The 16,395-nt window shown below is 37.6% G+C and overlaps 1 protein-coding gene across 1 annotated transcript in view; it reads right to left on the reverse strand.

The window, feature by feature from the left end:
* Positions 1 to 16,395, reverse strand: part of tex264a (testis expressed 264, ER-phagy receptor a) — a 102,101-nt gene that overhangs the window by 68,445 nt on the left and 17,261 nt on the right. The window contains exon 2 of the mRNA XM_012863843.3: positions 14,885 to 15,106. Within this exon, the coding sequence (XP_012719297.2) occupies positions 14,885 to 15,106 (222 nt within the window). The remainder of the gene's footprint in view (positions 1 to 14,884; positions 15,107 to 16,395) is intronic.

The raw sequence follows: 16,395 nt of genomic DNA on the forward strand, positions 1-16,395 counted from the left end.
TGGAGGTGACCTGGAAATAATCTAAAATGCCATAAATAAAATGTCTCCCCCCCCCTTCCACTCATAACACATTAAAATGAGCGTCACGGTTTTGTAAGCATCACACTACCTGCACAGGTGCATCTGAATAACAGCATACAATTAGGGCCCTAAATTATTCATACCCCATTGCAGGTTTGGATTTAAAGTGATCTTTCAGTTTGAGCAATAGGTTTCTTCTGAATGGAAGTAATTTCTCTTTTTAAATAATGGGTAAATCTTTTAAAAGGCTGTATAGAGAGAGCAGCGGAGAGCAGCCTTTTTAACACCTAGGGGAGTGATGTTATGAAGATAACAGCCAAGTTCATACACCATTATTTTTATAGTGTTGCCAAGGCATAGTATCGTTCGATTTATAGCACCTATACATGTAACACGTTAGGATCCACATATGCATTTTCACTGCCACATGGGAAAAGAGAGAAAAGAAAACTATTAGCTTTCAGCTTCGGTACATGAAAACTCGACTAGGCACATGGAAATTCAGGAATTTCCCTATTCTGGCAACAATAAAGTATGTCGTATCGCATTTATTTGTAACATTTAGACTTCAAAAATAGTCAGAAAATGTGTAGATTTCATGTTGACTTAGTTCTGAGCTTGCGACATCAGCAGTCAGAGTCCTTAAGCGCCAGCTAGTGTTAAGGGGAGGATGAGTGTGTGTCTGTGGAGCTGCTGTGTGAAGTTTGCATCAGCTATAGAAGGTGGAGGCTGCACGGCTGGTATCAACAGTGCACAAGACTTTCTAATTTTTAGTATCGATTAGGGTCTGACTATCATGACTTTTTAACACTCCTATCTTAGATTAATGCCAGTTATTTGGGCTTAAAGCGTCTCTGCAATCAATACGGTCTGATCTGTTCTACTCTGAGCCTTCCATTACACAGTAATGATCCACCTCACGCTCTCTGCTCCTCGCAGCACTGCTTCCAAGCATAATGATGCAGTCATGTAAAGGAAGATTTAAGAGGTAAATAATGGCATGATAATGAATAAGTAACCGAGCCATAAACCTTGAAATTTACATAAGGATAATGATTTTGATGCAGTCCTAAAATTACACTCTCAGCAGAGGAAACTTGCATTAATACCTATGTAGGAGGGCTGACAGGAAGGGTGTCCTTACTGGCGCTTAATTATCAATGCATTTCTTTAATTATTATTGGCACACTTAAAAAAAAAAAAGCCAGGTCTGAGTCTCATTAAATCTGATCAGAGACTCTTTTTTGGCATCCTACTGTTCAGAAGATTAGAGGTCTGTATACATATATAGAAAACATAAATGTTAAGAATAGGGCTTAGAGGAAAATTACATGAGTTTGAATAATAAGATTACAGAGTTGGCTTCTAAATAATTCATACACCTGGCAGAAATAATGTAAACTTAAAACTCCATTTTATACTTTTGAGCTTTTAACCTCCGTTTGTCTCGGAACGTGCTGGATTTGGAAATGTCGGTAGCTCGTTGGAAATCTTATTGCTAAGGTAACAATCGACAGTTTCTAGGGAACACATTCGGTGACTGCAGTTTCAGTTATCATAGCCCGGCTAGTTTCTAAAATCAGAAGACAACTTAAAATGTCAACCCTGTCATTATTTAGTCTTTGTTTAAAATGGTAGATAAATATGATGTTATACGGCATGACATCAATTTTTGTCATTTTCGTGTGTTTGCACTGGGAGAAAAAAACGTCCCATGGTACCAACTAGACATGGTTTTAAGGGGTTTTTAAAAGTTCCAGTTTCAAAATAATTTCAAGGCTTTGTCACACCCTCATTCCATATGGTGTAAAGCCCTTTTAACGAGACAGCAGAGAAAGCATTGGAGAGGCACAAAGCTGTGAAACCACCAGATTTTTACTCAAGGTTATTATATTGTGAGAATCTCACACCGGCTATTTAGGTACAATATTATAGTCGACATCTGCCCGATGTTTAAGCCAGCTCTATATATTAAGTCAAAGTTTAGACCCACCTGTCCTCCATAGATGCTCGGCTCCCACTTTAGAGACGAGGTTAGAGGATTGTGGAACTCTTGTAAGGAAGATGATACAAAGATAAGCTTAATCTATACAACCCACTCTTACAAAGTCAGCTACATCAAACAGACTGAGCCGAAAAGTTTCTGCAGAGAATTGCTTTTTAAAGGCCATGAACTTTTGCTTAAAGGCCAAAATGTGCTTGCCGACTTAGCAGCTTAGAGCAGCTTTTGATAAGCTGAAATCAAGTCAGTAAACCTTACAGAGATATCAGATGAGTAAGTCACTCGACACGCAAACAGGATTTGGAGTGCGGGCGCACGTGTGTGTACCACCTGAAGGTGGAGTGTGCAAAGCCTTCACGTACATCCAGATGACGGATGATAAGAAAGAGAATTTTTCTCCTCTCTGTAGCGATCAGTTATACTTTACATTAGCGAAAAGGGTGCATTGAAAACAACACCCCACAGGGTTGAGGTGGGGTGGGTCAGAAAAAATGTTGGAGCCCCACTTTCTTCTAAGCCAAAGACAAGAGAAGACAGATGTCTCCACATGCGCAGGTCACAGATGTAACGGCGAACACACTAAGCGAATGTGCTCCAAAAGATGGTCTAATTGGCCCCATGGTGCGTGACGCCCTGCCGGAGCCGCAGGAAGGAGTCTCCCAGAGATGAAGAGAAGCAATAATCGATAAGAACATCACTAACGCTTCTGCTCGTTATCAACCGAACTTACCGCTTCACTGGACCGTCACAAAGAGTAGGAGCTGCAGAGCAATGAAACGAGGACAAAAGTGATTAAAGACTTAGAACGCTTTAATGTTTGCAATGTGTATCATGATGGAGAACAGAGACAGTGACACGAAACTCAATATTTACCGCAATGTTGACACAATGCTTTACGTGACAAGCAAACATTTGTCGTTGATGTCTGTGGAAAGGGGCTTTTTAATTCAGGCAATGATCCGTGCGCCCATGAACAGCGCTGCAAAAAGATTCACAGTAAGGTACGGTTGTCCAGTTTGGGTGTACTTATTCAAATGAAACCCAGTTGAAAGAGCTACATTTTGAAGGCAGAGAACACGTAAAATAAAATGTTAAAGAAGTACCACCCCCCCAAAAAAAAAGTTAATTCCTAAAGGTAAATAAGGAATAATTAGGCATTATCTACCTTTAGGTAAACATACTTTGGTATTATGGTAAAACAGTATTAGGACAAGGATTTAAAGTAACAATGTGTAGTATTATCTCCTTACTTGTATGTAAAACAGAGAAAAATTCCTAAGCAACTAAAGTAATTAACCAATTATTACAGCTAGATCAATGTTATAACATTCATTTGTTGTGGTTTTAATTCTGAAAGATATCTGGGGAAAGATTTAGAATAAACAGCCCACTACGTTTAGCTGTAATGGAGTGTATCAAGCAGAATTTGACTTCCTTTTCTTCCTGTAACACAAACATAACAACTTTAGCTCGTGCAGTTGAGGATACCTGCTATCCGTAAGAGCCTTTTCCAAGTATAGTCTGTCTTGTTTTTGATAATGGAAAACCTTTAGCTGCCTTATTTCAGCCAGCTGACAGGCACATCACAACAGGTGAAGGAGGGGGGGGGGGGGGGGGGTCACTTCAACTCTTTCAATAAAGTCTTAGTAAAATAACTTTAAACCTTAGGAGCATTGTGATGGAAAACTTTTGTGATTTTCAAATCATAACCTTTCATAAACCTTAGAAAACCTTGCTACCAGTAATCTACTACTAAGGCTTTCTTGTATCAATCGCATTTAGCCACTAACAAATCAAGAACACGTCGTTAAGTGAAAAAAACAAAAGTCATGTTTTCCACTAAGCGAGCCTGGCACAGCAAACCAGAAAGCGGGGTAATATGACATTTCATGAAGAGTCCAGCCGGTACGCTGGGCCTCAGAAAGCCATGGCAAAACTTCCATCGCCGTCTTAAGAGTCTAAAAATAGCTCCACGCATCTACAGACGAGTGTTTCCTCTACAGACTGTAAAACGGCAGACCGAGCAGATAACAAGCATATTAAGTGTAAACACGCCACATAAAACATTGAAGGTCAGAGGCCGTCTTCACCTGTGGATGGATTCTCTCTTATTTTCAGGTTATTATTTCTGAGAGCCCCCAAGGAGCAACGCCTGACGTTAACCAATAAAAATGTAACGCAGGAGGAGGAAAACAACACGGAGGAATGACAGCGTTAATAATGAAGGAGATTTTTTTCTCAAATCAACCTGCAACCCGCCTTTTAAAGCGCACGTTCAGGACAGAGCACGGAGAGAGGTGCGTCCCTCCTCCAGTCTGAATTCCCATCCGGTTATCAGTCACAGAGACAGATGCTCTCTCGCCAGCTCGCACGTCTCACTCGTCGACTCCCACTTTGCTTTCTGCACCTTTGATGGCGTCGCAGCTTCAGCCCTGCTATTCTGCAACATCCCACGCAGAAATCGCTGAACAGAAAGCGGCGCGGAGAGTCAGCGCCTTAAGCCAAGGACGCATTAAAGATGTAGAGACGGGCTGGCGAGGATCAAAGAAGGTGTTGTCCTTCCACCACCGCAAAACCGCATCCACAGTAATTTGGGCCGGTTTAAATTTCCCAATGCATGATGAAAGAAGGGTCACTCTAGAGCCGCAGGGTTGTCCATCAGGGGTGACCCATGTAATTTCCCTCTGGGATTATTAAAGTATTTCTGATTGTGATTCTGACCCATTAGGACAAACAATGCTGGACAGTCATGAAAAGACAGTTTCTATTCCTATGCTTTCGCTGCCAGGGCTCAAAGACATTATGTTCTGTTTCTAGGCAGAATATTTCCAAGAAGCAATCATTGCATTGTTATTTTTTTATGGAACAAACTAACAGAAGCTCAATTTTGTGTATTTCCCCTGCAAATAGTAGATACCATATGCTGAAAACTTTCTTTTTAATCACAAAAAACCCTAAAAAGCATAATAAGCAGTGCTTAGCAACAGGCAGCTTTGCATTTATCTCACTTGAGCTAAGGACTAAAACTGCACTCTACACCTTGAATGTAATCTCTTTTCTCCCGGCCAGCTATCTCCTTTCAGTGCACTTTACGAAAAAAAATTCAAAATAATCTATTAGCTACCCTGCTATTTCACAAAAATGCAGAAAATATTTACAAAAAGCAGGGCCTGTTAGCATACTGAATTATGGCGTCTTTTGCAGTTAAGAAGGATAGGGCGCAATGATAACAACAATCCCTGAACAATGCATTGGAATAATTTGAAATACTTAATTGCATACAGTGCTGTGCACACTTATAAGCCAAGTAAAAAATGTCTTAAAACCTTAAAATAAATGAATCTTTTATTGACTCAAAATAAAAATAAAAAATGAAGAAACTAGCTTCATTTCGAGTAAAAGTATTCAGGTTGAGAACAATCCCATAATAATTGTTCTGGTGCCAGAATTATTGACAACCTAATTATTGAAAACTATTTTTTTTTTTTAAAGTGGGACCTGAAGCATTTTTTGGTATTAAAGCATTAAGTTTTTAAACTGGCCAGTGGGTAGGGATATTTGTCTAGTGATCCATTAGTTTTTGTTTACCTCTGGTATAAATACACTTCCTGTCAAAGATTTGGGCTCACATTCTCATTCAATGGTTTGTCACCATTTCTATTACTACCTCTGGGAAGTCTTTCAAGACAGCTGGAAAACCATTTCAGGTGGCCAACCTCGTGAAGCTCATCGAAGAAAGACCAAGAATGATCAAAGCAGCAATCAAAACAGAGTGAGTACATTTAGAAAAAGCGGAAAATAGATGATATGATATGATGATAAGGTGTTATGAGTTAATTCACAATTTTGAGTTTTATACATAATATGTACTTTTGAGACATATTTTTGATGTCTTTATCATGTATCTGCAATGCAGAAACTCAAATTTTTTGACTGGTGGCGTATGAAATAAAGCAAAGAACCATTTTCATTAGCCACTGGCCACCAGGGTAGACAAGGACCCATTTCCATAGAGGAGGAGAATGATAAAGGAGGCAGAAAAAAACACACACACACACACACACACACCCCTCCAAGACTCCATCTTATCAAGCTGCAGTAGGGTGGCATCTATAGCTCAACAATCAGATGCCGTCTTAATGCCAACCTGGATGATAAGCCAGCAAAAATGTTTTTTTTCCCTAATATTATAACATTGTTGAGTTTGCAAAAAGCTGTTTGGACATTTTCTTTGTTTAGATGAGGCTATTGCACTTCTCATGACTCTCCAAGTGGTTTTGGCATGAAACGAAGGATGAAAATGTGAATGAAAGCACCTGGTGCCCACTGTTAAGTACAATGAAAAGTGATGCTATGGGCCTGTTTCTGTTCTCAGGGCCCTAGGACCTTGTTAGGATGTATATTACTATGGACTCTTTGCAATAGTGAGTAAGTGCCACTTTATTTATATAATACCTTTTCAATCATTAAATAAAAGTGTTTCAAAAGAGATAATTTTTTTTTTAACTGGCTTTTAAAAGAGACCACAGAGTCCACTGATCTCAAGTTTAAAGGAATGCAGTTGCAGAGTCTAGGGGCCGCTGAACAGAACGCTCCTTCTCCTTTTGTTTTCAGCTGAACATGGAGCACCATCAGCAGACCTCGGTGGCAGGACTTCAGGCACATGCCAGGGTCATATGGGTGCAGAAGTCCCCCAAAACTATAACCTGGTGCCTGTCCATTAAGGGCTCTCTAGGTCAGTAAAAGTATCCTAAATTGCATTCTAAAATAAAGCAGAGGCCAGTGTAGCTGCATTAAGATTGGATCTACATCTGAAAACAGGGGGACTTTTTAGACAAGTTTTTGGTGCAATTAAAAAAGAACAATCATTATGAAGCATGAATAATTATTTCCAGTTCAGGATGTGCACAATGGAGGTTAGTTTGCCAATATTTCCCCTTTGATAAAAGCCGGAACGAACCAGTAAGCTGACACGTGCAGCTAACGTAAAACCAGAATCAAAGGTTGTGCCAAGGTTCCTAACAGAGGAATTTGTCAAATAACTAAGATGTCCATGAAAGCTTGGAGATTGGTCTGTAACTCTTAAAGGAAATAAAGTTGGCTTTCTTCAAAAAGGGGTGAATGACAACCTTTTGAAGTAAGTAGACACCTTCCAGAGGCCAGTGAAACATTTTCTTTTTTATAGTTTCTTTTTTTTCTGTCTTTCTCACCTGTGTTTCCTACACTCTGTGACCTTTATTACTTTGAGCCATGTCATTTCTATCCGGTGTGAGCATCTGCTGCCATCAGCCTGCTCAACTGGCTAAATATTACATTAGCATTTAAAATGGAAGTTCAAAAGCACTTGAAATATATTATCCAATTATTATCGCACTCCAAACAGTCCTTTGCAATATGAATATTGCACACATGGATATTGCAATGACAACATATTCGTGATATATTGTGCACCTTTGGAGCATATCACTAAAAACACTGACGGCCAAAATTAATCTTCTCTTCTGGTCTACTGTGTTCTCTAGACGTTGCTTGATCCAAAAAAGTAAAATTGTGTTCAATAAAAAAGCAACTGGACTAGGTTATAACTCAGCTGTGCCATTGCAGTATGAGTATATTACCAAAATACGGTGTCATTTTCAGAACACATCAGATAATTTGGTTTATGTAGAAATGTCTTGTATACAAAGATATACAATGTTTAACATGAGAATTGTATCTTTTTTCAGATAAAGAAACTAAATTCACCAATGTTGTATCAAGACCTCTTTTATGCAAAAGCAAATGTTGATGCATGAAAGTAAGGGATCCCTTTCTTCAATCACCCAATTTACAGACTAAGTTAAAACACTAACTATATTTAATTTTCAGAAAATTGTCTTAATTTGCCACTCACTATTGTCTTCTCAGCCTAAAAGAGAGCACTTATATTTCGGCTGCAGTAATTTGAAGAAACCACGAAGCATGAAATTCAGAAGACATATTTTTTGTTGTTTTCTCTGAAAAGCAGGCAGACTCAGATATTTATTACAACATTAAAACATCTTTGACAAAAGACAGTGACGAGCAAACAAAACAATTCCACTTTGATTTTGAGAAATTGTTTTAGTGACAACTATAGCACAAATTATGGGTTGCTGAGACAGAACAGACATTTCTACAGCAAAAGCCATCACAGTTTTTGTTTACATTGTCAGTACACCTGAAATCAAAAAGCCAATCACTAATCACCAAGCCAGTCACAGCACAAAATAATATTGGGTCTGGACAAAAATGCTAATTTACCATATTTCATAAAATAAGGGTGCTGACATTCAACGCTATGGGATGGCAATACAGCTGTTTTAAAATGTAAGATGGCCTCATTAAATACTGAAAAAATAAAACCAGGGGAAAAAAACTGTCATGATCCACAGGTGTTTGTGTTTTGGTTTTCTTTTGTATTTTCATAATTTTCTTGTTGTTCACTATGTTCTATATGGTCTTACCATATTTAGTTAATTCCTTTATGTCCATTAGTGTCAGAAAGGTCTTGCCACACTGGTTAATTATTTTAGGTTAAGTTTCTTAGTTTTATTTGTGTTCTGTTTTGTGTGTACGTCAAGTTAATTGGGTTAATTGAGTACTGAATGGTTGTTTGTCCTTTTTGTGTTGCCCTGCAATAGACTGGTGACCTGTCCAGGGTGTACCCCGGCTCTCGCCCATTGACAGCTGGAGATAGACACCAGCACCCATCGCGACCCCACAAGGGATAAGCGTGTTAAAAAATAGATGGATGGATGGATGGATGGATGGATGGATGGATGGATGGATGGATGGATGGATGGATGGATGGATGGATGGATGGATGGATGGATGGATGGATGGATGGATGGATGGATGGATGGATGGATGGATGGATGGATGGATGGATGGATGGATGGATGGATGGATGGATGTTTGGTGTGTATTCTAGCTTATTCCCTTGGGTCAGGAATCGTATTTTCCACTTGTTTACTAGTTTATTTGTGTCTTAGTTCAGAGGCATTTGTGTTATTCTCCCTCAATGAGTTTTCCCGCTTTCCTTCTGTCTCAGTTGCTCAACATTATCCCCTGATTAACTCATTTCTATTCGATGTCATTCTCCACTTTTCCCTCGGTATTTAGGCTTAATGATAACCATTGTTCTTTGCTTGTTCCTTTTGATACACTGCCTGTTTCTCTGGCCATTCCCCATGTTCTATTCTCCTTACAACTTTCTGTTTTACTAAAACCATCACTGTCCTCAGACTTTGTTACTTCTGCCACTGAAAATGTAAATTCCCAACCCTACTTTAACGGCCAAATACCATCATATTTTGGAGCACAAAATAAAAATTTGAAAGTGTAATAAACATACATAAATCACAAATGGCCTTCAGTTGTTTTTCAAAAAGGATAAGTGGTTTAAAATTTTTTCTCTGAAACAAAAAGAGATTTTGAATTCATGACTTCAAGACCGAAAATGCTTTTAACGTATTGTATGTAAGAAGATGTCGCCTCTGTAAACACGCTGAAGGTCAATAAATAGGTTGTTTTCCTGACAAAAAAGATGTTGGGAATAACTTAAAAGGATGTGTGGTCATTTATTTGAATAGGTGGATCACTTTTCTAACAAAGATGATCTGAAAGTAATCAAACTGATCAAGTAAAGAGGCCAGATTGCACCTACCAAAAAAAAAGTCTCGCTGGAAGGAAAACAATTTTTTTTCAAAAGTGAGACCTCTTTGTCTGAGCCAAATTTTAAAAAGAACCTCTGACATAAGGAAAGCACAAATTGATCATCTGTTCGGATAAGTGAGGCTTATCCGAACAGATTGTTAATATAAGGGAAAATATTCTGGTGACACATTTGTGGGAGGATCTCACCCTGCGCATGTTTGATGCGTAAAGAAAACATTGCTAGTCAGAAGTGGAGCAAAATAGTCTGCCTAAATCCTACCAGAGTTTTAGTATTTCAACATACAGTTTTTGTTACAAGCAATCATTCACCGCTGGGATTGCGACAGACCTCTTAAATCCCTCTGTAGGGTGTCGGTTTGTTAGGTCTCTAACTCTCAGGTATTTTTCCTCACTTTCTCTTCATCACAGGATAAATCCTCATTCTAACTGGAACGTCATCACTGTTGGGCAACTTTCGGTTACAAACTCTGCTGCTTTTTACTCACTTTTTTTCCCCAGCACATTTTTCAATTTTGAACATCAAAATGCTAATAGCTATCTTGAGCTACAAGTTGAAACACAACAGAAAAGGAGAAGTTATAAGACTGACAATATATGCCGTTTTTCTACCACAAATAATGAGATTACCTTCTAAAGGAAAATATGTCACTGTTGCATAAACAGATGCCAAGAACTAAATGAAGGCTCGGTATATATTTTTTTAAAGATTTCTGTTTCAAAGCACTTCACAAATCTTTACAGAATATAACTTCAAAGAGTCTCAAAACTTCCTGAATATCATGTAATTATTTGACAAAATACAGTATTTGTGATGTACCAGCCAAAAGCAGAGATAAAATGCTCCTGTGAGGCCTACAGTAATCACATCAAGATGCCATAAATGAGATATTCTATGCTGTTTAAAAATATGGCAAAATATTTTAATTGTGGCACCTGCAAGGCAAATGAAATTATGATAAGACATGGTATAAAAGGAAATGAAAGAAAGGAGGCTTTCATGATGTCTTGAGCTCGATTCAGATAAGTGGATTACTAAATGGATGTAAGCTATCAGCCTCTCATCTTGTTTCTGCTCAGGGGAACGATTCTAGTTTTGTCTGAGCCAGCTCCTGAAATAACGCCACAGCGATTGTTAGCATGGATACTTTGCATGTTCAAATGTTGCTTTCATAAGGATCAAACAGGGCTTCCCCAGATTGTTTTACAAAGCTGTGACAGACACTTCAACTGCCTCTAATTTTTTTCTTCTTCTTTCAGCACAACTCATCATCACATTGCTTCAATCATGGCCCGAAAAAAATAAACAATAAAATGAACAATTTGTCAGGTCGAATACCAGATTCCAGATTTTCCTAACAGTCTTTAAAGAGTATGTTAGAAACAAACAAACAAATAAAGACCACCTGAATTTAATCACACAAAAATGTAAAGGCCTCTAATTGAATAGTGTTTTATTATTAAAAGATAATTAGCATTCAGCAAAGGAAGGAAAAACTATGCACTGCTGCAATATATAATAAAGAATATGCTGCAAAAATATTCTTTGATTTCAAAAACAGCATTTGACAGTGCTGATGATAACATTTTACATAGGAAACTGAATAGATATAAAGCAAAGTGCTGTCTTGGTTAAGTTGTTTCGAACATGCAGTTAAGTCCAAAATCACTTATTCGCCTCGCAAATTTAGATTTAAAATATTTAAATTTAACCAAGATGTTTGCTTTGGATCAGACATGAGACAGGCATCTCTTAAACAATACTATATAAGTATAATAAAATGAGAAGGGTAGGTATTTGTAAGCTGACACTCATCCTTGTGCAAATTGTGCACCATATATTAATCTGGATTTTGAGATTCTGCATATGATCAGTATCATAAATCATAAATGCTACTGGATGTTATCTATCTTGTCCGGTATAATTAAATATATTGCAGTAAATAAAAACAAAATGAATTTCAGCTTTTTAAATATAAAATAAAAATAAATAAGCTGTGCATCAATGAATTTTGAATAAAGAGATCATGTTAAATTCCCAGCCATGATCTTCAAAGTTAAGCATTAAACCAGTGAACACAAAGTATTTATGTATTTAAAGAACTCAAAAAATCCTTTTATGGAGCAATATTAGAAGTAAAACATGGAATAAAATTGTCAGTGTCCATGTCATATGAGTGTTGGCCCCTTTTCATAGTTCCTGATACTACAAATCGGTTCAATTAATCATAAATGCGGTGAATATGATCATACTCACTCTCATAGCACAGGCAAAGAGCAACTAAACCAAGCCTCTCTAAATCACTCTCCATTATTCATTGAACTTGCTCTAGCTGGTCAGCATAGAGCACTCATCACTCCTCAGCTCCGACTTAATGTCAATGTATCTTTCTAGTCAGTTAATAGCACAGCGGTCGCACCTAAATGAACCATCATGGCAGGTCAACTGAAGGACCAGGCACGTCTTTCAGACTGCAGACGAGAGCAGAATAAAGGTGAAAACTTGTGCTTTTTCTAAGGTAACATAAGGTGGAAGCACAGAGGTGCATGCTAACAAAAATTCACATCGACACAGGCTATAATTATGTAACAGTGCTACAGTTGGAAAAGGAAGACTGCTGAATTTTAACACTGAGGGAACTCCGTGTCACTGCACAGGTTTGAGTTTGAACTGCTGCTCTGATGCCGGCTGTTTGCTACAGAGGCTTTAAGAAGTCGACAGACAGACAGAGGCCATCAGACACATCCAATTTAGATACAACAAAAGCCTAAAAGACGTACGCTGTTTATAAAAATTAATAAATTTGAGCATTTTTAAATTATAGTATCTGTCATTAAATTTTAACTGAAAGTTGTAAAATAAACTAGATTTTTTTTTTTCCATTTTATTTGCATCCTGATTAAACTGAGACTGAATACAAAAACTTTTTTAAAACATTTTTGTTTGTATAACAAATTTTGTTTGCCTATTTGATTTACTCAATTGACCTGCTAGAGGTTGTACTTCATACATAGTATATTTCATTTGTCACAGTGGAAAACTTTGGTTTCTTTTTACTTTGTGGGATGCAAAAACAGGAATTTGTTATTATACACTTTTAAATATTTTTTTGGAAGTAAAAATAACAATTTACAGAATAACTGATTAACTTAAAAAAATTCATACACTGATCCAAAACAATTTTATGATTATTAGCAGTTCTTGTCTATTTTTAACCCCCGTCTAATGCATTTTTTTATGCAAAGAAAAGAAAACTTGAATAGATCTCAAACTTTTTTCTGAAGGATCTCTGTTTAGTGTAAAATTATTAAGCTATGTCAGCAAGATTTTAAACTAGGATATTACTAATGTAGTTCACTCATTTAAAAACTGTGAAATAGCCTTTTATATTAAGAGCAATAGAAAGCGCTAAAGTAAACTGGCTTTAACACAGCAGCTAACAGTTAGTTAGTGGCAGTATTATCACAGTGCTGACAAATCAATTTGTCAGCCTTCTCTTTACTCTATTATTGTTTAGTTTGTCTTTTTTCCTTCTTCTCGTCACTTTCATCAAATCAATGGTGGAAAAGGTGTTCCACAGCAAAAACAATAAATAAAACAATATTAAACAAAACTATTAGTTTTGTGTGGTTAAAAAGCTGCTTAATATAAAACCATGAATAATTCACAATAATCTTTTTTCAGTTTTGAATAAACTATATAATGCTGCCCATCCCTAAAAACCTATTTTGCATCTTCAGAAATCAGTCAAACCTTTCTAATTTCCAGTGATAATACATTTTGATCTTTTCAACCTTTGAATTTTGGTTGGACCAAATACAGGTCTGCACAAGCAGTAAACCTCTTGTTACATTTGAAATTGTGCTTGTATACAAATTAATAATATGACAGAAATATTTTAAACGGAATAAAACAAATGATGCTTTTGACACTTTAAAAAGGAAACGTTGGGGTACGCTTTTAGGACAAGTGACCCACCCAGGTCTTGTTTCATAAATAGAGATATTTAAAAAAAAAAAAAAAAAAAAAAGGTGTTCACATGGGTCAGCTGTGGTGCAGTCAAGCAATTTCTCCAAAAGAACCTGCAACTTTTATCTGGAGCCAAATATGAATTCTGCTATATAAATATAAAAGAATATAAAATCGGTGTGCTGTGAAGTTCAACTATCTTCAGAGGACTCTTGCATCAGCTCAAGATGAAAGACAACAACAAAACCTTTGAAGAGAAAATGCTGCAGTTGTGAGAAACAGTGTACCTGCAGTGGTGCTTTCACATTGATTAGCAATGCTGATAGAGCTGGTTATGTCTGATGAATGTCATCAGCTGTGTCTTTGGACTTTGCTCAGCAGACAGCAACAAAAAGTGAAGGACTTGTTGCAGTCGTCACTAACAGCGCTAATCGTTTAAAGCTTTGTGAGACAATTGATTTAACTTCATCAGGCTGCCGAAATGTAAAAGCTTGAGGAACTTAGAGAGGAACAACACTTGGACACGAGTCTTCCTGCCTCTTGTGTGACTTCCTGTTTTCTGCCATCATGAATAAGAGAGGAGGAAGTTGCTCTGACTCAAGACACAGAAAACACGATGCATTTTCCACACAAGATGATAAATATATGTGCCGTTTGTCTAAATTGTACTTTAACCTCCTGTGAACAGATGGACACACATAACCATACACAAATGGGGAGCATTATACGTTGACAGGATGCTCCTTAAATGAATCCATGTGTGAAAATGTCGTGAGTAAATGTCATTTTTTTAGATTTGTCCCGAGGACATGCGGCCCAGTGTATGGACTGCGGGACTCAGCCCTCCCCTCATTCCCCACCAGTTCATCTATTCTTAATCTGCTTTAAAGAGCTCGTCTGCTCGAGTGATGAATTAAACACCATGCAAGCAAGAGTCTGAGCGCAAGCAGGAAGTCGGCAAGAGAATCAATAGGACAACAAAATAAGCTGCACTTTTTCAAATTACTTACAACAGTCTATTTGAAAAAAGGGAGAAGAAGCATGTAGCAGAGCTCATGAACTCGTCACTTGTGTGCCTTCAACTTGTCACACATCCATTTCTCAGAGATAAACGTAGACTACTAGATTGCATTAGTAGCGATAATAAGAATGACCCCCATCTATTGCTCCACCCATCACATACAGTGTGTCTGTACCTCAATGTAGGAAGAAAGTCGCGGATAAACCCGGTGAGGAGCCAGCACATAGGACACATTGGTAGTGCACGGGAAGGTGGTGGTCACGGCGTGGCTCACTTCGGGTAGAGAAAACACCTTGAAGCCAAACTCCTCGTAAAGCTTCAGCAGGCCTTCATCTGGCTTCTCTTCGCCCTCGCACAGGATGCTGCCCACCGTGTAGCGACATTTCTCTAGAGGCCTCTGAGTAAATAAAGGAGAAAAGAAGAAACATCGCTTTAATGGAGATAATGCATCTCTTTTTTTGTAGTATCTAATACTTGACATTTTATTCCATGGTACCTTCCTGTTGAAATTGAACTTTTTCTACAACAACTTTATCTAAGGTTTGCATCCAACAAGTTGCAATTTTTTTATACATTACATATATACACACACACACACACACACACACAAATAAATATATATAATACGTGTATAAATAAATCGGTCTAATATGTATATGTATTTATAACCCTGACAGATTTAGGTTTAACGTATTTTTATTTTATTTTTTCTGGCTGGACGTAACAATGACATGGATCTGATGAGAGAATCTGAGGAGGGAGCTAAAGATTAGGGTGATGGTAAGGAAACCTTCCAAACTCAAAGACTTTTAAGCTCATCAACCGAGATAAATCATCAAAACACCAGAGCAATTATGCAAAATACTGGCCAGCGATTATAGGATGGGTTTGATTGCAGTTTTGCAAATAAAGCTTTTTCCATTGATTATTCAGCAGGGTATACATCATTTTCATCAACTAGAAATGAGAGCATTTTTTTTCAAAATAACTGATAGTCCTTTAACCTTGTTTTATCTTCTGAGACGCCCGTCTCATTTTCTATAGCAAACCCAATTCTTGGTTAAGTGAATATCATTTTTAATCTGTATCTGCCAGTTATGAATAATTTAGGTCTTCCATCTGCAATGAAAATCAGATTATTGATTGTCCAAATTTGAGCTGGAAAAAAAGAAAGGAAAACCCTCTCTATCAAACATATTTACAGTTATAGTATATGAAAATTACATTTTATCAAGAACTTTACCAAGAAATTGTTGACTGCAATCAAACAATTCTTTCTAATTACAGTTCATCGCTTCTGTTTCTTTTTGGTATGTAAACTTCTGGCTCTAACTGTGATCGTTATGCTAGCTGTGTGCTTTATGCTGCACCAGCATTAAACTGGATGTGTGGAAGTAAAAATAGAAGTCCTTTGACTGAAACATGTGGAGACGTTGCACCTTTGCGCAGTCTCAAGTGTCAGTGGGCAGAAGGCTGCCAGCTTTGGTGAGGATCTCACTCCAGACGGCCAAAAGTCAGGTCGCATATGTGGCGGTTCAAACTGTGTCAGTGCAGAAAATCCATGTCAAAGTGGAGCAAGAAATTGTCCTATAACCCTGTGCCTGAATATGCTGTATTTTAAATTAGAGATGACAGCTGATTTAGATTTTATTTTCCAACATAAAGTATGACTGATGGCCTCAGTCT

The sequence above is a fragment of the Fundulus heteroclitus genome, chromosome 20 (genome assembly GCF_011125445.2).
Source record: "Fundulus heteroclitus isolate FHET01 chromosome 20, MU-UCD_Fhet_4.1, whole genome shotgun sequence".
Lineage (NCBI taxonomy): Eukaryota > Metazoa > Chordata > Actinopteri > Cyprinodontiformes > Fundulidae > Fundulus > Fundulus heteroclitus.